Here is a 27,761-nt window from a genome sequence, read left to right as displayed (position 1 = left end):
TAAACAGGCACATCCCAGGCAATTGTCCTTGTAATAAAACATTTACTAGAAGAGAAAGCGGAAAGTAAAGGGAACAGCATGTCACAGAATCCTGACAGTTTCAAGATACTTCTTCATAAAAATGAGAAGCAAGAAGTGAACTATTTTCAGCAAACAAGATTTTTCTACCACTCTGGCAAAAAAGAAAAAGAAAAAAGAATCTGATTAAAGAGCCCAAGAACACACTGTTAAAAAACCCCAAAAACCAAATATTTTTACATTTGCTTCTTTCCAGATGTGTGCGCGCAACAACCATTTCGGGGAAAAGCAGCACATTGTTTCAGACAAGTCCCGCTTCTAACATTGCTGCACAAAAATGCTTCTTCAGCAGCCCAGTCTCAAACTCACAAAGTTTGAAATCTTCCTGGTTCAGCCCCCAATCACAATTAACTTGATGCTATATAAGAAAGATCTCCCTCCCCAAGCCTGTTTCACCCTTGGGTGGTGAGGGAGGGGGGGAAGGGGAAATAACTTCTGGAACATTCACAAAGCTATCTACACAAGATCCCACCCAAATGGACACTTTTCATCTTGCCAGCCGGTGGGCAGGCTATATCCTGGTGGCTCCATGGCCCATCTTTGTGTATCCTCTTCAGGCTTAATGTGGCTCCTGTTGCCCATACAGTACACATGTTCAGGGACCAAAAATGAGTAGACACTAGGATCATCCTTGGAGGCAGAGGAGCTCCAGTCTAGGCAACCTGAGATTCTGCTAGTCTTTGCCAAGCGGTCTTTGTTCCCACAAGGACACATTCAGAACACAGAAGATGGTGGATTGTGTAAAAATGTAGACTGGCATGGGGAAGGTTAGCATTCATTCTGTCTCCGTGTGTGTGTGTGTGTGTGTATGTACTCATGTATGCTGTTCTACTGGGCAGAAGGAATCCTTTAGCTCCAGCCAAACTCATCATACCTGGGCTTAGGTATGGAGAAGAATGAGACAAATTTGCAGGCTGCATCACCTGTATATTTACAGCCATCTCCCCACTACTCTTAGGAACAGAATCTCAAGCTCTCTCTACTGGCTATTAGCATGCTGATACTATCAAGGGAGGAGGAGGGATGAAATGATTTAACCTTTGGCCTGTCCTCTCTCTACCTGAACTGTGGACAACTTGACAAAAAAGAGAGGCAGGAGTCAAGCATGAGAACCTGCTCACCAATCCTCAAATAAGGAGGATTTAAGCTACTCAGCAGTGATGCATCAAATGATAAGGGTAAAAAAAAGATTACTTGCAGAAATGACACAAGTCATAATGGAACATTATGATTTCCATGCAGGATTGTGTGTAGATGGGCAAGATCAATTGTGAGCCCCCCCACCTTTCTTCCCAAGAGACCATTGTTTCTCATGAATCTGTTGCTTGCAATGGCCAACAGTGACCCAGTCGAACTACTGTTTTCCTGTGATACTTTACATGTCTCATTGTACTGCTGGATACATGCAAAATCATATAAACAGGAACTTGGTGATCATGTCTGGGCACAGATGGCCATTGTGAGCAGCGAACGAAGGTGTAAAAGCATAATGACAATGGGGATGAAAAGAGGGCTATTGAATAGGGCGGATGTAGCAGGCGTGCCACTTACTGGGAGATGGGTTAGTGTACAAGTTCACATTGATCTGAATAAAACAAACCTACCCAGTTCAAAGCCTCTTTCTGGAAACATTCAGTTAAAAAAGAAACACTCTCAAAGATCTTTTGTTCTTGGTGGGTGAAATCAATCTTTTGAAGTCCCTCGAGATGGACGGATTTTTAAAAGTCAGAGCGCTGAGGATTTCCAAGAAAGGGAACACTTTCCTTTTGATCAAAGCACAACACTGACGCGCCACTGACGTGAAGCTGTCTGCAGACGCACCAGCCGAGGCTTGGTTTGGGGATCATTGCTGTCCATTGCTATGCTTCTGAGTAGCCACACAGAAACGCCCTCTTGAGAGTGAGCGAGAGGGGCACCTTGCCACTTTGCTGGGCTCTTAGCTGTCCCACCGACTCTTCTTGCGCTTTGGGGGCTCCGGAACGACAAAGCCATCTGTCTTGCTGTTGTCCCTACTACTGCCTCCATCTGCCTTGTTGTTCTCCCTGCTGTTGCCATCTTTCCTGCTCTCAGTGTTCCTATTCTCACTGCTTCTGCTTTCGCCGCTGTTCCGGCTGCTGTCCCCATTGTTCCGGCTTTCCCCGTGGCGACTGCTGCTGCTCCCACCCCCGGCATGTCGGCTTTCCCCGTGGCGATGGCTGTCCCCGTGGCGGTTGTCCCCGTGGCGATAGCCTTCCCCGTGGCGCTGGCCTTCACCATGGCGACCGCTCCCGTCGCCGTGGCGCTGGCCATCGCCGCTGTGGCGACCGCTGCCCCGGTTGTCGCCGTACCTTTCTCTACCTCCGCTGCTGCCCTCTCTGTTGCTGTTGCCGGCATTCGGACTGTTGAACCCCTGAACTCCAGGACTCGGGAAGGCGGGGACGCTGTTTAAGTTCCCGGCGCTTGTGAAGCCTGTCATGCCCTTTGGCATGCCTGCCATGCCCATGGGACTGTCGGGTCTTGCCGAGTTCTGCTGTGCTGAGTTGCTTGGCACGGAGTTCAAGCTGCCGGCACTCGTCCACCCACTGGCACCTGCTGAAGAGCTGCCCGTCTTCTGGTTGCTAAAGCTGGCAGCAACGAAATGGCTCTTATACTGGGACTACAGGAGAGAAAAACAAAAAAAAAACATAACCAATACAGTGGTAAAGGTAAAGGGACCCCTGACCATTAAGTCCAGTCATGGCCGACTTTGGGGTTGCGGTGCTCATCTCACTTTATTGGCTGAGGGAGCCGGCGTGCAGCTTCCGGGTTATGTAGCCAGCATGACTAAGCCGCTTCTGGTGAACCAGAGCAGCGCACGGAAACGCGTTTACCTTCCTGCCGGAGCGGGACCTATTTATCTACTTGCACTTTGATGTGCTTTCGAACTGCTAGGTTGGCAGGAGCAGGGACTGAGCAACGGGAGCTCACCCCGTCGTGGGGATTCGAACCGCCGACCTTCTGATCGGCAAGTCCTAGGCTCTGTGGTTTAACCCACAGCGCCACCCGCGTCCTCAATACAGTGGTACCTCGGGTTAAGTACTTAATTCGTTCCAGAGGTCCGTTCTTAACCTGAAACGGTTCTTAACCTGAAGCACCACTTTAGCTAATGGTGCCTCCTGCTGCTGTCGCGCCGCCGGAGCCTGATTTCTATTCTCATCCTGAAGCAAAGTTCTTAACCCAAGGTACTATTTATGGGTTAGCGGAGTCTGTAACCTGAAGCGTATGTAACACAAGGTACCACTGTACGAGGATTCTTAAGCCTGTGTTTTCTGTCTCTTCTCAGTGATGCCAACCGCTATCAAAGATTGAAAATTGTGTGCTGGATGGAATGGGCTTTTGGAAAGTGGGTGTACCTTACTGCTCAGAGATTTCTTCCTGTTAAGGGGAAAACCCACCTATATTTTTAATGTGAGAATGGAATTTCAACGAGTAATGCTTTCTAATATTAGGACATCTACTGCAATGTATGGCTTGGTTTAGTTGCTGGAGTATTCAGGCCGATTTTACCAAACTTATCTTTGCCTTCAGTATCTCTGGCACTAGACTAAATACTGCACTTCCTTCCACTCTGCCCATTCATTGGTATGGAGGAGGGCTGACCTGCAGTGCCAATAGGAGCAAGCTGGAGCTAAATGCTGGGCGAATGTTGATGGCTCCACCTCAGGTCAATGAAAACCTTGCTTGCTGAAGAACTTGTGATAGACACAAGGGAAATTCAGTTTACAGGCTGGGCAACAACCATACTGAAGCAGACAAAGCTGGTGGCAACCAACAGCTCCTTTCCCTTCTGAGCTGATTTAAGGAGTTCACAGGCACAATGGCCACACTTGGCTAGAAGTCAAGAAAGCAGTAGCACAGCAAGTGCCAGACAGAAAGGGGAGAGAATACACAGCAGGAGAGTTAGCCATACCAACCTGGAATGCTGCCTTCATTGCAGACAACCGGTCCCCCATTGCTCCTGAGGACGGTTTGTATGCCTCATAGTTAACCATGACACTGTTACTCCCACGGTCCTGCGACACAAAGATGTTGGCAGTTAGCACTGTGAAACTTGGGCTGCAGTGCTATACATACTTACTGGGGAGTACTTCTCAATGAAATAAATGGAACTGACTTCCACGTAGACATATACGGCACTGTTAGTCTACATTAGTATACTGAATTTCAATGCTTACCACGCTCTCTGATCCTAGGCCAGGCCGCTCACGGTACCCCAGTCCACCACCGCCAATGTTTAACTTCTTGCCCTTCCCTCCCTTGAAACGCGATTTCCGGAACCAAGCATTCTGGAGAAAAAGGATAGCAACATTAACAGGAGATGAAATATGTGACTACCAGGCTATGGATTGGTTCAACTAATTTAGACTACAGAATTCTGGCTGGAAGTGCAAAAGCAATACCAAAAATTAAAAGTACACAAGCACATTACAGTCAATTTGTTGTATGCTATTTGCCAAATAAAGGAGAGTTAGTTTTTTTGTGTTTTGGAGGGTGGGGGGAGGAACCCAGAGAAAGCCACTTGAACTACATACCGGGGGAAACAAAATATCACTTATTTGTAGAAAAACATAGTTTCCTGTTTTAAGTAGCTTCTTTGCACATGCCTCCAAATTGCATGAGAGCAATTTGCACAAGATAAGAGGTAAAATCTGCCATGACTCATTCCTTAGATTTAAAGACAGCTCTCTGTATATTGCTAATACCCAGTGTTGTTTTCCCCCTAGATGTTAATCTAGCTCAAGCAGTGGAAATGCAGCAAAATCTATTTCAAGGTAAAATCACTTTTTCTTTTTAAATATACCACATACTGTGTTATATTATTTGGTGTGGCTCATAATTACACGCAGAAACATTAAGTTTCAAGTTAAGGAAAGATTACAGTGCTTCTTCAGGTTTTGACAAAGTCACCTGCATGGCCAAGTCCAAGAGCTCTTTTGTGACGTGCTGATTGGCCCCTTCCAAATTCCGAACAAGATCTCCAGCGAAGTTGCTATCCTTGTGAGTCAGCAGGGTGTAGGCCACGCCCTTCTCTCCTGCTCTCCCCGTGCGGCCAATTCGGTGGGTGTGGGTGTCAATATCACGGGCCACGTCATAATTGATCACAGTCTTAATGGAAGGAATATCCAGACCACGAGCTGGGCACAGGAGATGTCAGGGGTCAAGACAGTTTCACAGCAATTCTCATACGCGTTCTGCATATATCACATCTTGTCAGCAAAGGTTGAGCTTACTGTGCTCAAAACTCTTTCCCACAGCACCACCTTCAATTCTAGGAAAGCTTCAGTTAGCAGTTGAAAGCAATCAAGTTATCCTAGACACTTTCTGTTAATGCTGGCCTGTATTCTTAAGACTGTATTGCAATTCCAAAAGAGACAACTGTATTATTCCCTGACTGAAAATAGGTTCGGTTGCACTGAACTCTGATTATACTAAAACGAATTTTAGCTTCTCCTAAGGAAAAAAAAAATAGGAGGGAAATATTTAGTGGGGATTTAGAACGAATTAATGAGATAGTGAAGCGGGTGGCGCTGTGGGTAAAACCTCAGCACCTAGGACTTGCCGATCGCATGGTCAGCGGTTCGAATCCCCGTGGCGGGGTGAGCTCCCGTCGTTCGGTCCCAGCTCCTGCCCACCTAGCAGTTTGAAAGCACCCTTAAGTGCAAGTAGATAAATAGGTACCGCTTTATAGCGGGAAGGTAAACGGCGTTTCCGTGTGCTGCTCTGGTGCCGGTTCGCCGGAGCAGCTTTGTCACGCTGGCCACGTGACCCGGAAGTGTCTGCGGACAGCGCTGGCTCCCGGCCTCTAGAGTGAGATGAGCGCACAACCCTAGAGTCTGTCAAGACTGGCCTGTACGGGCAGGGGTACCTTTACCTTTTACCTAATGAGATAGTGAAGGAGGACCATCTTTTTCAAAACATTGATCAGCTAAAAGTCCGAAGAAGAATAAGAATAAGAATAGTAGTTTGGATTTGATATCCCGCATTCTCACTACCGAAAGGAGTCTCAAAGCAGCTAACATTCTCCTTTCCCTTCCTCCCCCACAACAAACACTCTGTGAGTTGAGTTGAGTGGAGCTGAGGGACTTCAAAGAAGTGTGACTAGCCCAAGGTCACCCAGCAGCTGCATGTGGAGGAGCGGAGACACGAACCCAGTTCACCAGATTACAAGTCTACCGCTCTTAACCACTACACCACACTGGCTCTCTAAGGTTTATTTAATATCTTCAATACATAGTCCACATCTACCCAGCAGGCTGAGCACAACACTCTCTGAACCACGGCAGATGTAAAGAACATCAGGGTAGGTGGATGAAAACTGGCTTAAGAGATAACACAACGTGAAGAGGGAAAGGGGGTCAATAATGTGGTCCAGAAATTGCTCCCAGGTTTTTAAAACTTCCAACTTGCACCCCTACCTGCCACATCAGTAGCAACCAGAACTGGGAAGGTCCCCTTCTTGAAGTCCGAGATGACCTTGTTTCTTTCACTCTGGTCCATGTCACCATGCAGCAGACCCAGGCTGTGCCCCTCCTGCTTAAGGTTGTTGGCCAGCTCATCTGCATTTGCCTTCTTGGTAACAAAGAGGAGGACACTCCCCGAAGAGGTGAACTCCACTAGGCGGCTGGTCAGCCAGTTCCACTTGTTGGGGCCAGAGGAGAAGATCTCCACAATCTGAGTGATATCTTCATTTGCCTGTTGTGTGAGGAGGAGTAAATAGAGGCAAAATGAGAATATCAGGATATATTTAACACGAGAGCAGAAATGGGGGAAGAACAGAGAAGCATTATACTATGCACACCCGTGGCTTCTCTCTTTGCTCTAGCCTATTTCAAACAGTGTTTTTTCCAAAAGGTGTATTACCTCTCCAATATCTCCTTGCACCACTCGAATTGGATCAATTAGAATGTCTCTGGCCAGCTTCTCGATCTTCTTCCGGAAAGTTGCACTGAACAGTAGAGCTGTTAAGCCAGGAAAATAGTACTAATGTTATATACACAAAGGTGCAAAGGAGTGCAAGCTCACAAGGAAGCCACCTCATCCACCAGAATTGTACGAGAATCTAGATACATAGGAATTGCCTGTGATGATTCACAGGTGAGTGACTATTGCAGGCATGTCGAAATTCTGTCTCGGGGGCCTAATCCAGCCCGCTGGTTGATTTAATTTGCCCCCTGTGGCAGTATATGTCCTGGGGTAGAACCCTAAAAAAAGCTCAATAACTTTGGTCGGCCCTAACGCATGTTCACTTCATCAAATCTAGCCCTCTTTGAAAAAAGTTTGGGCACCCCTGGATAGCATCACATTTGCCATGCATCCTTCCTTACTGCATACAGCAGTACCAGAAGGACACATTGTGGCTAGGAGTAAGGTGAAAGATGCTATCCAAACAGCAGAGAAGCATGGAGGCAATATAAAAGGTAAAGGTACCCCTGCCCGTACGGGCCAGTCTTGACAGACTCTAGGGTTGTGCGCCCATCTCACTCAAGAGGCCGGGGGCCAGCGCTGTCCGGAGACACTTCCGGGTCACGTGGCCAGCGTGACAAAGCTGCATCTGGCGAGCCAGCGCAGCACACGGAAACGCCGTTTACCTTCCCGCTAGTAAGCAGTCCCTATTTATCTACTTGCACCTGGGGGTGCTTTCGAACTGCTAGGTTGGCAGGAGCAGGAATTGAGCAGCGGGAGTGCACCCCGCCGCGGGGATTTGAACCGCCGACCTTTCGATCGGCAAGCCCTAGGCGCTGAGGATTTTACCCACAGCGCCACCCGCATCCCGTCTCCTATTGGAGGCAATGGGAGAGGGTAAATGACAAGGAGACGGTGGTTCTGTATGCCCGAAAACTACCTATATATGAACAAGATTTTAGAACACTCCAAATATCTGGGAAAAGTGAAAAATCTGTGATTGGGTGGGTGGGAAGACAGCAGGCTGTCCTTACTTAACAAGAACAAAATGTTTGCAAATCCATTAATATAACTTAATTTCTTTCTGGTTTAAGTATGGAAATTGGAAACAGTTTTGGGACACAAATTAATGCCGCCCCGAAGGGCTAACCACATATATTTACAAGAATAAAACAGTTCTGTCACACACAATACATATTTCAATATATTTTGTATTCAGGAAGTCCACACTCACTCTGCCTTTCAGGGCGCACGTGACTGGCAATCGATCTGACTTGGTATTCTGGATGAAAAGAAGAACAAAGTTCCAGTCAATGTACGGTTTTCAGATGCTGAAAAGCAGCTGCATTATAAACAGCCAGCTGGCTGAAGAGAGCATGGCACATAGTTCATGATGAAAAGTGCTCAATCTCTGCATTCTAAGGCAACACCTTTTTATTTCATAAAATGCAGAATCATCCACAAGCTCAACTTCCAGTAGGTCTTGAATGAGATGTTGTTACATTTGAACATCAGGCTCAGAGTTTTTTGTTTACCAAAAAGCATGCCCCTTTAAAAAGACATTTATTTTAAAAAGGCCTTTCAAATCAATATATCATGCAACTAAGTGACAAATTTGACAACGAGCAAATATTTATCTGTGGGCTTGAATTTGTTTTTCAGCAAAGCATATTTTTGCAGCCATTCTGGTTCTTGTTTATTATTGTAATTAGAAATATTCTATGCCCCAGGAAAAAAAGAAATTAAGGAAGAAATCTGTGTTTCTTTCAAAGTCAACTAAAATTGAGGTTTGGGAAATAAGCAAATACAGTGGTACCTCGGGTTAAGTACTTAATTCGTTCCAGAGGGGACCTCCTGCTGCCGCCGCGCCGCCAGAGCATGATTTCTGTTCTCATCCTGAAGCAAAGTTCTTAACCCGAGGTACCACTGTATATTTATATTTGAACACATCTTCAAGAGGCCAATGATTATTCCACTCAAATAGAGAGTTGCTTTGCAGGTGATTCACATAGCCTCTGTTTCATTAACACACACGGCACTATCTCTTAGGCACTCCTGGCCTAACCAAGAGAAAGAAAGAAAACAGTTTCTCCAGCAATGCCCAGCCTGCCCTTCATATACTATGGGTGAATAATATGGCTGCAGAACTGGGTGCTCCGTGCCACTTCTACTACGAACTGTGCCCTACTTTGTACAATGAACATTGAACAAATGAAAGAGGTAGACACTAAAAAAAATTAAAAAATGAAATTCCTTTGGCCACAAAATGCTTGCTTGAACGAAAGGGTATTATGGAAGATATTTCTGCCCGTGCTTTGAGAGACTTCTGAAGAAAGGAAGTTCCAAAGGCTGGGAGTGGTCACTGAAACCTATCCTTGTGTGTGCTTTCACAGGGCCATCTGGAGCACAAGAGCGCCACTAAGAATTCCTTCTCAGCTAACCACAAAGTTCAGGACAGGACACGTAACACAGCTTGGTACCAATGTTAAACGGTCATAACAAGCACGTTTGCGTTTTATTTTTACTTTCCAAATTTGCACTATTCTTCACTGGGTCAAACCACTTTTCTTTCTCATATTCCTTCATGTGAAAGCCTTCATTTTGCACCACCACCCTCTTCTATTATCCAGAATGCCCTGTACTTTTCTGTAACACTGTTATTTAGTTGCTGCTGAGTGCGTAGCCCAAGAAATGCTTCAGCCTTTGCACTCTTTCACTAATGGATTCCTAAGATATAGAGGATGATATGAAGTTGTGGGGAGCGTAGGCCACCGCTGTGACATATCCACACTGCAGCCAGTATTACTGGGTACGTACCGAAACCCATGTCAAACATCCTGTCGGCTTCATCAAACACAAGGTAAGTGACCCTCTGAAGGTTGGTTGCTTTCTTCTTCACGTGGTCAATCAAACGGCCCTGATTGGAAATATTTAACAGCAGCAAGCTAGTCAGAAAAGCCAGTATCAATGTATCATTCAAACTATGTCACAGTAATTCCTTGGTCACAGTGGTTATACTGCTCCTACTTTCCCTGATATTGTTTGTGGTCCTTTTTGAACAACAGGGTCCTTAGTGATGGTCAATAGTAGCTGGCCAAGTGCCAAGGAAAGCTCTGAAGGCAACCTGTAAAGGAAGACTCCCAACCAGAGTCCAGTGAGAGGGAAATGGTTTGGTTGTGTCAACAACAGACAGATCCCTCAGAAGCTGCTAACTGCCAAAGCAGTTCCTCTTGCCCTTAGGACTTCTACTCCAATTTGGATCCACATTTTCTGAATCCAGTAAGGGGGGGAAATGAGGTAGGTTCACATAAGCCACAAACCAAAGAACGAATCACAAGGTATTTCTTTTTATTTAGAACGAAAAGGAAACATATTGCAAGCCATTCTCAGGATCCCATATACCTTAGGGCGGCCTTCCACAATCTAGGAATGTTTTGGACGACAACTCCAGCTCCAGCCAGCAACATCTGGAGGGCACTAGGTTGGGGAAAGATGCCTTAGAGCAACACAAGTACCTGGAAGAAATACTCACTGGAGTGCAGACAACAATTTCTGCTCCTTCCTGCAGAGCCTTGGCCTGCTCCCACATGCTTCCTCCACCATACACTGCTACGGAGCGTAGATTGTAGGCCTTCCCAAAGCGCTTGCATTCAGCGTGGATCTGGAGGCACAGCAGTTCACAGATTATTGATAACACTACTTCAAAAACTAGAAAGACATCTCCATTACATCAAAGAAGCAAAGGGGCTGCAAAACTGACACTTTCCTGTGCAATGGGGCTACAAGAATACAAAGCAGATTTCTTGTTTGTTATTCTAACTCTCCTTTCCAGTGGCTGAATTTTCTTCTGCCTTTTGTACATCAGTCTGGCCATCTTTGTACCTGTGGCTCACCTCTAGAGCTTATCAGGATCCCTCTTTGCTGGCCTCACACCTCACTTTTTCTGTATCTACTCCCTCTCTCTTCTTTTGTATCCATCTCAAACGAATTTGCTAGAATAATCTCTATACATCACATCATTTCTTTTTTACTTTCTCTTTTCTTTTCTCTCTTTCTTCTCCACACTCCTTTTATCTTGTTGCATCAAAAAGTTTTAATAAAAAAATTACGAGACAGAAGAGGCAGAATTTCAGGGCAGATTTCTAGCATCCCTGTTTTTTATGTTGAGTATATCATATGAAAGCAACCAGAGGAAGTATTATTGTGACTGGAAATTGAGCCACTTGCCACCAGGCAGAATAAAATAACATTCCACTTTTAATGATGAAAATCTTAACGATGAAACAACTGAAGCACAGGCAGACAAGCCTTACTCCCATACCCACTTGCAACAGGAAGGTGAAGCTGGTGGCGGCCTGACTAGTTTAGTTACAACCAGCCCCCTTTAAAATCTTGATCTCAACACTGAGGGGTGAGCAGAAGCGGTGAATGCAGAGTTCCTCCTTCTCTATACCACCTATGCAAGAAGCCCTCTTTTGACACATAAAGGCTCCAAAATGGGTCTCTGGGACTTACAAAAGAGCAAGGTATTTGAAGTCCTGCCATGCATCAAATCCTGCACCACAATATCTCATTGCAACACCTTAGATCAAAGTAAGGGTGCCCTCATTAGTGTGGCAAGCCAGAATGCCTCTCTGCTAAAGCATGGCAATTTTTCTGGAATTGTACCATAGTTCTGAACCTCCCTTTTCTTGTAAAGTTACCAAATAAATTTCAGAAGCTTTCTACCCAAGCTGCTCTTTGGTGACCAAAGTTTGCAAGATGGGGGGTTTCCCCCCCAGAAAAGTAAAAATTTCATTACCAACTCATTCTCCCATAAAAAACCCCTTAATTTTAACTGCCCCCCCTTTTTTGGGTAAATCTCCACATACCATTACCCCCCCAACCCAAATTAAAACAATAGCAGCAACAGCAGCAGCATAATCTCCTCAAATGGATAATCTATTCCAGGATTTACTCCCCCCCCATTTCTTTCCATGATGCTCCAAACATTTCTTTACCTGCTGGCACAGCTCTCTGGTTGGACATACAATCACTGCGATGGGACCATCTCCTGGCTCCAGCTCCTTCTGATCCATGATGTGAACCAACATGGGCCAAATGAAGGCTGCAGTTTTCCCACTGCCAGTCTTTGCAATACCGATCATGTCTCTCCCACTCAGGGCCACTGGAACACCCTGAAGAGGGGGAAAAAACCCACCCACATTTTAAATCCAGCAGTTTCCTGAAACAGAGCTGGTGACTCTCAGCTCAGGGTATGGTTTTGAAAATAGTAACCTTCATAAAGCCATGAGGATGTGGACCCCAGCAGCTGTAAAAAAATGTCTGTAAAGTTTTTTTTAGCATACCCGAATCATTTCATATTCCACGTGCTCCTCAATTATTATATGGTCAGTTATACCCTAGTCACTTCATCACATCTCCACTTTTAAGAGCTTGCATTTAAGTGACAATGTTGTTAACTAAATAAACCAATATAAGAAGCAAATATCTAAGCCCATTGTAACCCCAGCATAATCTCCAAACAGGACAGGGAAAACAACACAGCATTTTGCTCGTTTCATAAATTCCATTTTTTTACTGTGAACACTGCTATGCAGGACTCACCTGGCATTGGATAGGTGTGGGTTGAGTGTATTCTGATTTCCTAATTTGATGCATAAGTTGCTCATCAAAACCAAAATGAGCAAAACTGCTTCCTGGTCTTGGAGGAGCTGCTCCAGAGACCTAGGGGAAAAGTTTTCCATTAAACCATGCCTTACACTTTTGAGAGAGATTACTCAATGCACATTCTGATGTAGAGTCTATATGAAAAGGACGTTCACTCAGTTCCAATCTCCAACAATGCTTATTGTCTTAAATCCACCTTATAGGGGTATACCACCCACCTCAAATGATTAGCCTTTCTTGTGTTGAACTGAATTCAACATTCAGCTGTGGTAAACACACCTGAAAAGCACAATGATGAAGGAAATGTCCCAATCTAATTTAAATTAAATTGGACTGGAAGAATAAAATCTTAGAATATGCAGAGCTAGCAAGATTGACAACAAGATTCCGAGACAGATCAAATATTCAATAGAGTGGAATATTTACAGAGAATACCTAAAAGAACATTGTAAAAATCTAAATTCTTTGGATTGACCTCTACATGAAATAAGAGAACTTTACAAAATTAACACAACCGAACAACCTAGGAGGGATAAAGTTAAGTGCGTAGTTAAAAAAAAAATTACAATTAGGAATCACAATTGGGGGGGGGGGGGTTTGAAGTCATGTTTGAATTTGTTACATGTGAATTTAAATCTTTTTTTTAAATGAGTGTTGATTTTGAATTGCCTTTTGTTGATTGTTTCGTATTGTTTTATTCCCTATTTGTTTTGTTTTTAACACCAATAAAGCATTAAAAAAAGAAGTGGGGAATGTCCCATGTTATCAGAAGCCCATATTCATGGGAGGATTGAGAGCATGCACATCTTATAAAATCCAGAAATTCACCAACTGGGTCTCTACAAATAGACCAACGTTAGGTATTTTCCTATGCAAATCAGAGGCTAAATGGAACAAACGACCAGCAATATCTAGCTAGAAGCTTGATCAATCACAGAGGCCAGTGGAGTGAGGAGAATCCCAAGAAGGGGGCTGAAAGCCTGAAGTACAACCAGAAGCCCTCCCTACTACCAATCCCCAACAGAATAAGCTGAGGGGGAAAGTGTCCGAACAGCTAACAAGTACTGAAGTACTCAAGGAAGCCTGAAGGTGACCAACTGTCAAAACCTGGATAACAGTTTATGTCTGCTAATCACCATGCCTTTTATGCCTGCTCCAAGTTTTCTTTTCCGTTTTTTGAGTCGTTCCGCAAGACGAATTTCCCTATGGGCTTGCTTCGCAAGATGAAACGTCTTGTGAGTTCTTGCGAGTTTGTTTCCTTTTTCTTAAAGCCACTAAGCCGTTAATAGCCGCTAAGCCGCTAGTAGCTTCGCAAGACGAAAAAACCGCAAGACGAAGAGACTTGCGGAACGGATTAATTTCGTCTTGCGAGGCACCACACTGTATTGTTTTATTTCCCAGATTCAACCTAACCCTCCCCTCCTCCCCACTTCACCTATCTGAGATCTTCCAATCATATTTGTTTCTAGTTGTTTTAATAAAATAGAATAACATGAAAACTGTTAAATTATAATTACAGTGGTACCTCGCAAGACGAATGCCTCGCAAGACGGAAAACTCGCAAGGCGAAAGGGTTTTTGGTTTTTTGAGTTGCTTCGCAAGACGATTTCCCCTATGGGCTTGCTTCGCAAGACGGAAACGTCTTGCAAGTTTGTTTCCTTTTTCTTAAAACCGTTAATACAGTTGCGACTTGACTTCGAGGAGCAACTCATAGCACGCGGTGTGGTAGCCTTTTTTGAGGTTTTTGAAGACTTTGGTGATTTTTGAAGCTTTTCCAAAACTTTTCCGACACCATGCTTCGCAAGACGAAAAAATCGCAAGACGAAAAAACTCGCGGAACGAATTAATTTCGTCTTGCGAGGCACCACTGTACTTCTTTCGTCCTTACACACTTAACAATTGCCTATTAAGAGTACCTGCTGCAAGTTTTCTATGGTACGTCTCTCTACACTGGATCAAACTTTTCCCTCTGTCAAGCCGCATTATTCTTGCAAACCCTCCTCAAGGTGCACTTTTACAAAGCGGCCGCTGAATTGTAGCCATCCCCATTACAAATTAACTCTCCTCTGCACCACTACCCTTGAAACTTAACATACTGGCTCTCTTACATCCTTTCTGCTCTCTTTATCTTACTTGGGTCATAACCTCACTCAGGAGGAACCATGGCACATCTTTGCAAAGGTTCTGTGTCTGTTTATTGTTTGCCACACAGCTGTTATGATCATGTCTGAACAAGAGACAATCCTCAAAGCAGGACTCGTCTTACCCGGAGATTCAGCTTGTGGCGCAGCTCCACCACTTGCTGCGGGGTGAGGCTGGTGATTTCTTCATGCTCATCGTGGAAATTTTTCTCAAACGGTGGGTATTCAATCTGTAGGACGAATAGTTCGTGGTTAGTCGGGGATACCACCTTATCAATTAAAAATTGGTTGCTGCCTCTGCCCAAGTAGCAGGCTGCCATGGAATGTTCATGAACATTCTTGCTATGTTAACAGTTGTAAGCATAAAGGTAAAGGTAAAGGGACCCCTGACCATTAGGTCCAGTCGTGACCAACTCTGGGGTTGCGGCGCTCATCTCACTTTATTGGCCAAGGGAGCCGGCGTACAGCTTCCAGGTCATGTGGCCAGCATGACTAAGCCGCTTCTGGCGAACCAGAGAAGCGCACGGAAACACCGTTTATCTTCCCACAGGAGCGGTACCTATTGATCTACTTGCACTTTGATGTGCTTTTGAACTGCTAGGTTGGCAGGAGCAGGGACCGAGCGACGGGAGCTCACCCCATCGCGGGGATTTGAATTGCGACCTTCGATCGGCAAGTCCTAGGCTCTGTGGTTTAACCCACAGCGCCACCCGCGTCCCTAGTTGTAAGCATAGCATCCGGCAAATGTGCAGCTCCTGTGAGACATTCAAAGCAGCACTTTGGTAGGGGAAAACTGACATAAAAATCATGTACATTTGATTGTCTGGGCTTCTATGCAATGGAAGAATATAAGCACTGGAGCACGTATACTGAGGGTCTCTTCCTCTCTTTGCTTTATTCAATGTATTACTATCGATTTTTAGATGAACTTAGCACTGGCGCTATGCTACTGATTGAAGAAATTCCCTCACCTCTGAATGATCAATAGGAGGAAGAGGGTCAATGATTTTTTTGGATGGTGCTATTGGATTGCCATCGCTGTCATACTCCAGGTTGTCCTCCTCCTCTTCTGGAACCACACCAGCAGTGGGATTTTCTGCCATGTAACGGAAATATGCTTCCTGCAGCAAAACAGAGAAATGTAACTGCATACAAGTGCCAAAGAGGATGAAATGCTATTGTTGTTTTCAGTTAATTACTAGCTACATTTAGAGACGGTCACTTACCCATAAAGAACAAATAACTTTGTCTATTTTAAAAGTTCTCTTTTTATCACAGTAATTATTTGGTGAAACCATAATAAAGAACTAACAAATTGGCTGCTATATTTCGCTTTTCCAAGAAACAGTCAGAAGACCTGAGCTGACCATCCCAAATGTTCAGTTGAAGCCACAAAAGTGTTTTCTGCTATGTCAAAATGTCTGGCCTTCAACGCTTAATTTCCAAGACGGGTGGTGTGTGCATATGTGTCACATTTGCCTAGACATTACAACCACTGACCTCCAAATCTTTTTCTCTAATGCCGTATTTGTGAATAGGAATAAGTGCAGTTACTCAGAAGTGATAGAAAAATACTCTGCACACGCTCAAAATTCTCTCTTTGTCTTTTTTACTTTGCATTTACTTCTGCTGACTTCTTGGCTTGATGTCTGCGGCAAGTTAAAAGTCTCCAGGCAACCAAACGAGAAAAAAAATTCTGAAAACTGGAAGGGTTTTCTTTTAGGTTGGTTAGTCACTTACAGTGCATTGAACAGATGTAGAGCAGGTAAAGACATGGATGCCAATACACAATCGGGAACCTTGACTGTACACTGGCAAGGGAAAACAGGCTTTGGTTCTACCTCCCATCAGCTGATGGGCAACAGAGCCAAAATGTGCTGGAATGGCTGTCCTAGCAAGCTCCCCATGGAGAACTTGCTTACGCAACTGATGCCTGCAAAAATGTGATGCCTCAGGTGCTTTAAAGCACCATGCAGGGCTCTTTCTGAAGTCCCATCGTTGGAACTGAAAGATGTTGAATTGCTTGAAATCACTCTGATGTGAGTGATTGACAAGTGAGCAACCCTGCTCACCCATCAAATTTGGTCCATGAGGCTCAGATCTGACAAGGATCTGTCCTGCAGAGCAAACAACAAAACAACAACAAAAAGGTTTTCCACCCTGATCTAGCAGATGTACATGAATGAACTGCAGATATCTACTTTCTTGAACAGGAATTCCCCCAAAGAGTTCTCCTAACAATTATGCGCTCCCTTACAGGACAGGATACGGTTTTTGAAACCATTTTGATATTTTACTATAACAGGGAATGCCCTATGTTCTCTAATTTGAAGATACAGAAAACAAGACGCTCTTCCTTGTTTTAAAAAGTCAAATTCACATTCAAGAGAGACTCTCTCAAAAAAGGCACCTTCAGCATTTCCTCCAAAATGCAAATTTAACTGGCTAAAAAGTCACACTAATATTAAGTCTGATCAATACATTTCTACGACATTTTCAAGCTGTCCTTCCTCCAAGGACCTCAGGGGAGCGTACATGGCTCTCTCCTCCATTTTATCCTCGTTACAACTTTGTCAAGAGGACACAGATGATTGGAGGCTTAAGAAAAAGCCTAAATAAATAACATTGGGTTGAGAAAAGGACCAGCCAATCCTGAGAGCTTCATGGTCGAGCAGGGATTTGAACCCAAATCAACCACAATATTTATTGGTGCAATTGGTTGGCATCCCTGTGCAGTATTAGAACATTGTGGCTATCTGGACACCCAGCCAAGAAGGGTTAAAGAGGAGTATTCATTGGGAAAATTCAGGATATCCTGCAATAATCGGGGTGAGGTAGGAGTGGAAATAAATAAATAAATAAATAAATAAATAAATAAAGGAACGAAAGAAGACAAGAAGGGAAAGAAAGGCAGGAAGACATGACTTCATTTACAAAAGAACAAGATTTCTATTTTCATTTATTTTTGCTGCACTGTAAATTTAAGCAATCCCTCTCCCCCATCGAGTGGGCTACACACTGTTTCTCAGCTATGTCTCAATCCTACTATGCACATTCTTCAGAGTTAAGATGAATGCCTACCAAAGCAACAGTGAAAAATGGTAGCTTCAATAATGTTACATTAAGCCATAAAATAAGTTTCTCTAACTCCATGGCTCATCAGTGGTTCTCAACCTGTGGGTCCCCAGATGTTGTTGGACTACAACTCCCATCATCCCTGAGCTCTGGCCTTGCTAGCTAGGGGTGATGGGAGTTGTAGTTCAACAACATATGGGAACCCACAATAGGGAGAAGTCCAGAGCACTGACTCATGAAAAGTTGCAATAGCCAGACTCCACAGGGGTTGGTAATTATGTACCACTGCACCACGAGGTGTTAAAATCAGTGCAGCTAACTTGTGGCCCTCCAGATATTGCTAAACTACAATTCCCAATAGCCCCAACCACCGAAGACAATGGTCAGGAATGATGAGAGTTGTAGTTCAGCAACACCTGGAGAGCCACAGGTTAATCATCCCTGGGCCACATGCTTCAATCGTGGCTGATGAAGAAACAGGCAGAACGACTTGCTATGGGGGCTGATTAGGAGGCAAGGTCAGAGCAGTAACTCATGCAGACATGTAGTGGGCAGATACTTTAGACTGCTCAGGAGAAATCAATTAGCCATTCTGTCATGGCACACTAGATTCATACCCCGGAACAGAGTTCAGGAATTACTGGGCTGGAAGTTCCAGATTTTGGATAACAGGTATGCTTTTATACAAGCATAATAAAGCTGTTTGACTGCACCAATAGGAGACTCAAAGAAGCACAAGTGTGTGACAAGTTAAAAAAAAGTATGCAAAGTGGCATGGTGAGCTCTAAAACACCTTATATCAGTGATGGCCAAACTTGGCCCTCCAGCTGTTCCTGGACTACAACTCCCATCATCCCTAGCTAACAGGACAGTGGTCAGGGATGATAGGAACTGTAGTCCCAAAACAGCTGGAGGGCCGAGTTTGGCCATCACTGCCTTATACAGTACTTAAATATGTTCAGCTGTTGCTTATATGGTCCACAGCAATAGCTGTCAACCTTTTTAGACCAGGAACCACTTTTATCATTAAACCTGAACAGGGCCTACTTTTATTTCATTTTTATGTCTGTCTTTCTGCTTCCTTCTCCCTTTTTTCACTCCATGTCCCCCTTTAAAAAAATAAAACAAAAGCCTAAAAAGCATTGGTTGTGTGCTGATGTGATTCACCTAAAGTTGACCTGCAAACCAGTTTGGGGTCCTAACTCTTTTATCAGCTGGGCTAATGGTCTGATGTATTTAGAAAGAACAGACTCCCCCCTGTGCCCCCCCGATCTTCTCAGCAAACAAAAATAGATCTGCTTTATTTCAAAGGATATCAGAAATGTGTGTCTGCACTCATTGATTACTGTTTTGTAATAGATAGAAAGGTTGCGTAGAAAACTCACTTGATCATCTTCCTCTTCAATATCATCGCGTATACCCCTGGAAAAATAAGCAGAGAAACAAAACTTCCCTGCAAATGTTCCACATACCCAGCTCCATACATTCAATCTGATTAGTGCCAATATAATGCAACACTGACAACATTCAGGAGCAACCAAACAAAAAACAAAAGAACACAAACATCTTATGTCAGTTCCAACCCACCAGGACCTGCCAAATTATGAAGAGTAAAACTGACTGAATTTCAGATCTATGAAGTGTGACAGAAAAGCTGTTTCACAAAACTATATAGTTGAAGACAACGAGGGATGTAACCTCAACACCCTGCTCCATGGAAAAGTCATCTATACACCAGCCCCTCAGAAATCAACCCTCATAACTTCAGATCACAGCCTTCAGGGAGGTTCAGAAAGGCTTAAAGATCTTAGCATGGCAAAATCTTCAAATATCCCAGCAGAAATAATGCAAGATGATCCCATGCTTCTTCTCAGTCTCTCACTTGTTTCAACGGGGCTGTGATATAAAAAAATAACTTACTTTGTATTTTTTCTTTCCTTGTCTTTGTCTTCCAATCTCTTCATGTCTCTAGCAGCTTGATCCTAATGGGTCACAAAAGTAATGTAACATTGCAATGCTGCACATTTCCCTATAAAATTCCTATCACGCTGGAGGAATACAGCAACCAGGTGAGGGATACCAACTGCCAGGAGAGAGAAGATTTCTGACAGCTGGCTCCCCTCCTTTCCTTATTCTTCCTATCATATTATTTAAAGGGTTTTTCAGTGCATGTCACTGTATCTCAATACAAAACCATAGGTTCAAGGTGCTGGTATTGTTGCACAAAGCCCTATATACTGGGATACCTAAAACATCACCTCACCCCCTACATACCCTATTGATCAGTGTGCTGCAGGAGAGGCCATCCTGCAGATACCATCCTATCAGGAGATCTGTTCTGCATTAATGTCAGAACTGGGCCTTTAGTGTAGTGGCACCTGCCATTTGGAATTCCCTTTCCCTGTGCATATCTACTGGTACTTGCTAAAAACATTCCCTTTTCCAAAAGACTTCTAAAATCTTTATCTCAGTTGCTATCTGACCTAGATCTCAACTGATTTTATTTATGTGTTGTTGTTTTAAATTGTTTCTATTTTTACGGTTATTTTCAAAAAATGTTTTTATATACAACTGTTTTTAAACACGTTACTCTTTCGTATATGCCACTATATTGTAAATTGCTTTGAAATACCTCACGGGAAGCAATTTGTAAATGAAACAAGTAATTAAATGGTAGCAGTAGTAGTTTGAATCCCTCCCCAGTTGTTATGAACAGGAGTTTGACTTGTACTTCTCAGACTAAATTATGAATGTATGAAGTGGCGACATCACCACTGCTGAATTCCCTCCTGAGAGGCACCTGCTTGGTTTCACTTCTCTGACTTTTAAGGCCCCTAAGGTGCTAATTGCTGTTGCTGCTTTTGTAATAATAATAATAATAATAATAATAATAATAATAATAATAATAATAATAATAATAATATATTTATACCCCGCCCATCTGGCTGGGTTTCCCCAGCCACTCTGGCTGGCTTCCAACAGAACACTAAAATACAATAACCTATTAAACATTAAAAGCTTCCCTAAACAGCTTCCCTAAAAGCTTCCCTTGTTCTGTTCTGTTTGTCCTTGTCTTTACTTTCATGCTTGCTTATAGGGCAACAGCTGGCTATTATGGATATTTTCACTGGTTTGCTATAAACTACCTCAGATACCCTACATCAGAAGACAGATTTAAAATATTTTAAATTAAAATAAATACAACTGATAACATTTTTGTCCCAGAGCTGCTGACTGTTATTCTCCTCAACAGTCATTTTTGGTGCATCTCAAAACCACAAAATATTGGCAATGCATTAGGAGAAGGTGACTTACCTCCACCTCTGCCATGAATGCCTCCAATGGGTCATCTTCGCTGTCTGAGTCAGGTGGTTTGGAATGGAACTGCTGCCGAGTGGGGGAGTTCTCAGCGGGAATGTATGGCAAGTCAACGTTATTGGAATCTTCCTCCTCATCCTCAAAGTACCTGAAAATTCAGAGAGAGAGGAGGTGACACTGGGAAGAATCAAGTCAACACATAAGCAGGCTTATAAGAAGGGGAAACCATCTGCTATCACACAGAGCCTAACACTGGACAATATTTTAGGAATTTTTAAAAAAAGATTTGGGGGGGGGGGCACAGAACTAAAGAACAAACTCCATCTCTCAAATATCCACTCCAAGTTGTCTGGCAGCCTAATCTAGCTGTTGTCATGCAACTTTTATCTGGACTCTGGCTAGTCTTACGCTTGGGATGTCAGCTGTAAAATGGCTTAAGCCATGGGTAGGCAAACTAAGGCCCAGGGGCCAGATCTGGCTCAACAGCCTTCTAAATCCAGCCCGCAGACAGTCCGGGAATCAGCATGTTTCTACATGAGTAGAATGTGCCCTTTTATTTAAAATGCATCTCTGGGTTATTTGTGGGGCCTGCCTGGTGTTTTTACATGAGTAGAATGTGTCCTTTTATTTAAAATGCATCTCTGGGTTATTTGTGGGGCACGGGAATTTGTTCTTTTTTTCAAAATATAGTCCGGCCCCCCACAAGGTCTGAGGGACAATGGACTGGCCCCCTGCTGAAAAGTTTGCTGGCCCCTGGGCCTTATGCCATCCACTGTCACACTTCTTTTCACATATTATCAGGTAATACAACTACGTCTGCCCTATTAAAACAAATCATCGCAAAATTTTGGGCAACTCATTTAATGGGGATACAAGTGCAAAAGGAAGGCAACTTACGCATTCTCCTCATCAAAGTTTGCTCGCTTTGATCCAATCTTGTAAAAAGAAGGCAGCTGTGGTGGTGGTGTCTTTCCAAACCCAGCTGAACCAGGGGCTCCGAAAGCACTGTGGGACTGTTGAGGGAGTTTTGGCTCTTCCTTCTTCCCAGTGGATATGGAGAAGCCACCGAAACCAAAGCCCCTCTTGGTGCCAGGGCCACCTTTGTTCCAATTCATGGTGTCAGCAATGCGTCTGAAAAAGATGAAATGACGTACTAGATATAAAGCCTCTGCCCACTTCAAAACAGTCCTCGTATGAACAAAACCCCATAGGCAACTAGCATAGAATTAAATAGGAAAGTCTGACTTAGAAAGAGGAACAAAGCACCATTTATTTATTTATTTTGGTAAAAAATGCTCCCCCTAAATATCAATCATAGGAGTTGATTGCACTGACTGGCAGCAGCTACTATTAAAAGATGAAAATGTGTATTTCTAGTATATGAATAAAACTCAAGTTTACTCCAATGCAGATATTTTGTTTACTGATAGAAGCAGACTACCTTTTAAAGGCTTAATATCCAGTTCAGTTCAATTCTGTTGTTTATATCTTTTCTTGGTAAACAGAAATAACTAATCTGCATTCAGATGGCAAAGAGTCCTAAATACATTTAAATATATGTAATACAATCAACTGCATCCCACTTAATATCTGTGTGGGTGACACTAATAAAATGTGGCAACTTTATGCATTAGAGGTTTGTTTTTAACAATGAATTCAGGCTATCTTCTGAAATAAATATTTTTATTTAAAATGTCTGCAAGCTATTTATCCCTTAAAGGACAGTAGGCAATTGAAGTGCGAAAAAGAACCCCTGCTTCGTTAGCCCTGAGCTTACTAAAAAGAACATTCACTGCTGTTCATCTTACACCAAATCATAAATAATGTTATATAAATGCTTTGGGGGACATTTTACTACCCAAGAAAAATTCCAGTGTATCTCAAGGCAGTACAATGTCCCAAAGCAAATCCATCTGCGTAGCGTTTGAACGAAGACACTTAACAGAGCAATCCAAACCCACGTACTGGAAGGGGTATGAATGGACAGAGGTGTTCCTTGGCTCAGTTCTGCAGGTCACTGCTGTTGGAGGAGCTCCACTATTAAGAAGTGCCCCAATGCACCTGCCCAAAGAGTAGACAGGCAGAACCTTCTGGTGGTAGCATTCCTGCCCACAGTAATTCCCAAAATGGGGAATTTCAGGGAAAGGGGCTGACCTGCTGCCATCATGTGACAGTAATGTGTCCAATCTGGGTCTCTTTGCTACGGCAGCCTGGGCGAAGGCACAAGGAACAGGTACACTTCCCTGCCCCCCGACTGGTGAGAATGGCCGGGTTGTGGAAGTGGCTTATCGCTCCATCAAACCTCACCACCGACTGCCAGGAGTTTGGATGAACACCCTGGATCATTTTTGTTTGGGGAAAAACCATGTGCCTTTTTTTTTTTTTTTTACATTGGCTGAAAAACACCAACCCACCCATCCAAATGGAAAAAATCAGCAGACTACTTTGATATTTTATGACCCATACTTTTTTTGGTTGTCAAAATGAGAGCATCTGCTTCACTGTCTTAGTTAGTTGGAACTTCTGTTTTTAAAGATGGATTTGTTACACTGGCTGATGAAAAAGCACCCCAAATGCAAAAACAGTTGATTTTCTAAGGCACTTAATGACTCACTTGCTGGAATTTGAGGACATTGTCTAATGCTGCGCAGGTGCTGTCCTAGGAGTACACTGTAGGTTTACTTCTGTGTATAAAATGAATGCAATGAAAAGTGCAGCCTTGGAAGGATTTTGTCTTAAATCTGTGGAAGAGATTTGGTTCAGCTCTTACAAACTCTACAGTGAATGCACATACGTGTCTAATATACATATTTTCATTGGGGATTTTCATCACGTGGATATCTGCTGCGTTGAAAACTATTTGTGTCTAAGTGCCACAGTCATGCAGTCCACCTGAAAAAGTTAGGGTGAGAGAGAACAGCCTTGGAAGAGGAAAACAGATACATCCTGTTTGCAGGTATAAAAACAGGGAGCAGCCGTACTGGGAGATAGAGACTAAAATAGAGAACTGAGGCAGCTGGATACCGTACTTTGTAAATATGCACTATTATTGTTTACTTAGCCACTTCCATTTAAAAGCACTTGACACTTCTTTTTCAAATTTGTCTTTCAATTCAAAACACTCTGTCCTTTTCTCCAGACATCAATGTAGCATACATGGGACAGACTGACTTTTTCGAGGCCAGCCAGTAAGTTTCTTAGCCTAACCTGAACTCAGTCTGCTGCATCCAGGTCCACCAGCAATCATATACTGGTTCATAGCTGTGCATTGGCTTGAGCGTTTGAAGCCATTGCCACAACGCATCTACTATAATGGTGACCAGCGCTGGCAGCTGTAGGTGGTTTGTAGGGTTCATAATCCACACACCTGTGGATTACGTGTCTCCCTTGGCCCCTTCCAGTCCTCTTCTTCTATAAATATTACCTTCAGTTTTACAAATACAGCCAGCGCCGTCGTGGAAAGGAAGCGAAAACAAAAGCACGGCAGCTATTATTTGGGGTTCAAGCCCCACTTGCATGCCATGCCCACTCGGCAGGGGACTTTCCACCGTGCTCAGTGGGCTGACTTCTGAGAAAAGCGTGCACATGCACACGCTCGCTCCCTCGAGTCAGGCACACAAATACAGTGGTACCTCAGGTTAAGTACTTACCGTATTTTTCGCTCTATAGGACGCACCAGACCACAAGACGCACCTGGTTTTTGGAGGAGGAAAACAAGAAAAAAAATATTCTGAATCTCAGAAGCCAGAATAGCAAGAGGGATCGCTGCACAGTGAAAGCAGCAATCCCTCTTGCTGTTCTGGCTTCTGGGATAGCTGTGCAGCCTGCATTTGCTCCATAAGACGCACACACATTTCTCCTTACATTTTAGGAGGGGAAAAGTGAGTCTTAAATAGCAAAAAATATGGTAATTCATTCCAGAGGTCTGTTCTTAACCTGAAGCACCACTTTAGCTAATGGGGCCTCCTGCTGCTGCCGTGCCGCCGGAGCATGATTTCTATTCTCATCCTGAAGCAAAGTTCTTAACCCAAGGTACTATTTCTGGGTTAGCGGAGTCTGTAACCTGAAGCGTATGTAACCCGAGGTACCACTGTAACAAAAAGCGGCTCTGATCCTGTTGCCGTCCCCCCCTCGCCCTTTCAACGGGCGAGGGCTTTTGCTATGTCAACAGAGGACTGGAGGCTGCAAGTGTGGAGGAGGAGGAGCAGCAGCAAAAAGGCGGCCTTCAGGCTCGGAATCCCAAGCGTACGTCCGAAGATATTCCGATAATACCACCTGCCTACTTACCCTCGGTAAGGGGCGACGGGTGTGGCTGGAGACAGGAGGGCACGTCGCCTAGGAATGGGAAGAGAGAGAGAGAAATCAGCTCCCCGAGGCCTCCATAGCCCCGCTAGGCCTCAGCCCCGCCCCCTCCTCCTCTTCCTTCATATCCAGGCAACCCAGCAGGAGGAGGGGCGGCCCGGGGGCCTCTTTCCAGCCCCTCTTCTCCCCCACTGTCTCCTCTCAGCTTACCCGCCGCCTCGTCAGACCCTCGCTCGGTTTTCTTCCCCGCCTTCCCCTCCTCCTCGCCTGCCTTCCTCCCTCTCTACCCGGTTACTACGGAGAAAGAAAACGGGGCGCGACGACGGCAGCCGCGACGCGATGACGCCATCGCGCACAGCGCGGCAGGCGACGGCCCTCTCTCCGCGCCTTTGCGAAGGGGCCTTTCGCTCCTCCGCGCGCGCCCGGGTGACGTCGCGAAGGGCGGGAAACCGTTGGAAGAAGCCCGTGGAGGGCGCGGATCCTAGAGGGAAAAAGTGTAGAGTGACACACGAGCCTGGTTCCCCCCCCCCCATAAAGTTATTACTGTAATAAACACACATACACAATTATTAGTAGGAGAGATGGGATAGAAATAATGATGATCAAATATTCCAAACGGAGTGGAGTAAATTTATACGATATTTGAAAGATTATTGTAAGCAATCAGAATCACCAGCAGGGTTGTCTGAAGACTTGTAATGATAATATTTCTATTTTCATTTAAATTTTGAGCCATTTTGTAATAAGTGTAATTAGAATTGGAAAACGTATAAAATGCAATGATGTAAAGGTTAATTTTGAAAGCCATGAGGCAGGAGGGAAGAAAGTCGATAGGCTCTAGAGAGCCAAAGTGGTAAAGTGGATAATGATGTGAATGTATAATATTAAATGGAATAATATTCATATAATGGAATAATATTCAATAAAATGTATAATATTAAATATCTATATGAATGAAATAATCAGTATCACGTTACTGTCTCCCATCTAGCCCATCTAGTTTAGCAATACACAGTGCCGTAGCGTGGGGGGTGCAGGGGGGGCCGGCCGCACCGGGCGCAACATCTGGGGTTAGGGCAAATCCACGGGTTAGGGGGCGCAAATTACTTGCCTTGCCCCGGGTGCTGACAATCCACGCTACGCCACTGGCAATACATACACTGACTGGCAGCAGTAGACTGGCAGCTCATGGGCATAGCCGGGGGGGGGGGGGGACAGGGAGGGGCAGCTGCCCCCAATCAATAAAAATACATAGCTGAGCTTCTGCCGCCACCAACAAAAGGCCTCCCCCCCCCCACAAAAATCCTGGCTATGCACATGTTCCAGCTGGAGATGCCAGAGATAAAGTCAAGGACCTTCCGCATGCTAGGCATGTGTTTTACTACTAAGCTACAGCTTGGGGTTAGTAACAGTGGATTGAATTCAAGGGCTGCTGTAAGACATGTTTCTCACCATCGGCACACATATCCGCTCATCCCAATACATATGGGAATAAGAACTACAAACAGTATTTTCAGAAGCAACATATTTTATTTTATTTTTTTAAAGGAAGCCTGGGGGAGGGGGGGTGAATGGCATCAAAACTAACTGAAAGTCCTCTCTGAGTGCTTAGAAAAAAGCAACCACCATGCATATATTCCAGGCCTCTGGATATTTTTGAAAGGATGTACAGTAGTGTGTTTTTTTTTAAAGGTGTAGACCTGTCATATTATTAATAGTAGGGCTATGAAGCTTTTTTCCCTTTTTTTCCTATTTCCCAGCACCTTAATGATTAATGGCATAAGCTTTTGTGTACTACAGTCCATTTCATCAGCTGAAAGTTTATGCCATAATAATAAATGTGTTCATGCCTCAAGTCTCCTTGCGGAATTTCCCGGACGTGTGTGTGTGTTTATTTATTTATTTTTGGGAGATTTGGCAACCCCAGCCCACACCAGAGCATGTACAAAGTATTCTCTCCCCCCACCCCCCACCCCTTCCTGGAAGTGTCTCAACCAGCTTCTCACACGTTTCTGGAGGAAATAATAACAAAAATAATAAAAAGACCCTCGTGCCTTCCTTTTGCCATTGCAAAGAGTAAAAAACAACAAACCCTCATCAAGGTCCAAGAGATTTTATCAGCCTCTGCAGCCACTTCGGGGGGGGGGGGGCAGATGCAGGGCCAGATTTAGGTTTGATGAGGCCCTAAGCTACTGAAGGTAATGGGACCCTTTCTATGTCCAGCTGTCCTTTGTCAACAACAACAAACTGTCACTG

At 44.2% G+C, this 27,761-nt stretch overlaps 1 protein-coding gene across 8 annotated transcripts; it reads right to left on the bottom strand.

Annotated features, from left to right (window-relative positions):
• Positions 1 to 22: 22 nt before the first annotated feature.
• DDX42 (DEAD-box helicase 42) lies at positions 23 to 25,870 on the bottom strand. Of its 8 annotated transcripts, none has more exons than XM_028703782.2 (21): positions 25,716 to 25,870; positions 25,491 to 25,538; positions 24,854 to 24,896; positions 23,818 to 23,944; positions 22,101 to 22,334; positions 21,201 to 21,351; positions 19,806 to 19,867; positions 19,271 to 19,307; positions 15,782 to 15,931; positions 14,936 to 15,040; positions 12,607 to 12,726; positions 12,000 to 12,176; positions 10,532 to 10,660; positions 9,817 to 9,916; positions 8,234 to 8,281; positions 6,958 to 7,055; positions 6,513 to 6,789; positions 5,005 to 5,231; positions 4,272 to 4,382; positions 4,011 to 4,109; positions 23 to 2,713 (listed from the first exon to the last, which is right to left on the bottom strand). In XM_028703782.2, exons 4-21 carry the CDS (start codon positions 23,835 to 23,837, stop codon positions 2,015 to 2,017), a joined length of 2,844 nt encoding a protein of 947 aa, XP_028559615.2. In that variant the 5' UTR covers positions 23,838 to 23,944; positions 24,854 to 24,896; positions 25,491 to 25,538; positions 25,716 to 25,870; the 3' UTR covers positions 23 to 2,014. The 8 variants fall into 8 exon arrangements, with proteins under 8 accessions (XP_028559615.2, XP_028559616.2, XP_077773511.1 ...); XM_028703783.2 differs by having other exon boundaries at positions 23,818 to 23,887; XM_077917385.1 differs by lacking the exon at positions 23,818 to 23,944.
• Positions 25,871 to 27,761: the final 1,891 nt, after the last annotated feature.

The sequence above is a fragment of the Podarcis muralis genome, chromosome 13, assembly GCF_964188315.1.
Source record: "Podarcis muralis chromosome 13, rPodMur119.hap1.1, whole genome shotgun sequence".
NCBI classification, from domain to species: domain Eukaryota; kingdom Metazoa; phylum Chordata; class Lepidosauria; order Squamata; family Lacertidae; genus Podarcis; species Podarcis muralis.
The sequence above is the reverse complement of the archived record's forward strand: the minus strand, read 5'-3'. Positions and strand labels throughout refer to the sequence as shown.

Bases quoted from the DNA above. Each gene is read 5' to 3' on its own strand.
- DDX42 (XM_028703780.2), bottom strand. From the start codon at position 24,020: ATGAAAATATGTATATTAGACAC. The intron at 22,335-23,997 runs GTATGTGCATTC...CATCTTTTTCAG, and splicing joins AAAATATGTATATTAGACAC to ACGCATTGCTGACACCATGA. The intron at 12,177-12,606 runs GTGAGTCCTGCA...CCCCCTCTTCAG, and splicing joins CCACACCTATCCAATGCCAG to GGTGTTCCAGTGGCCCTGAG.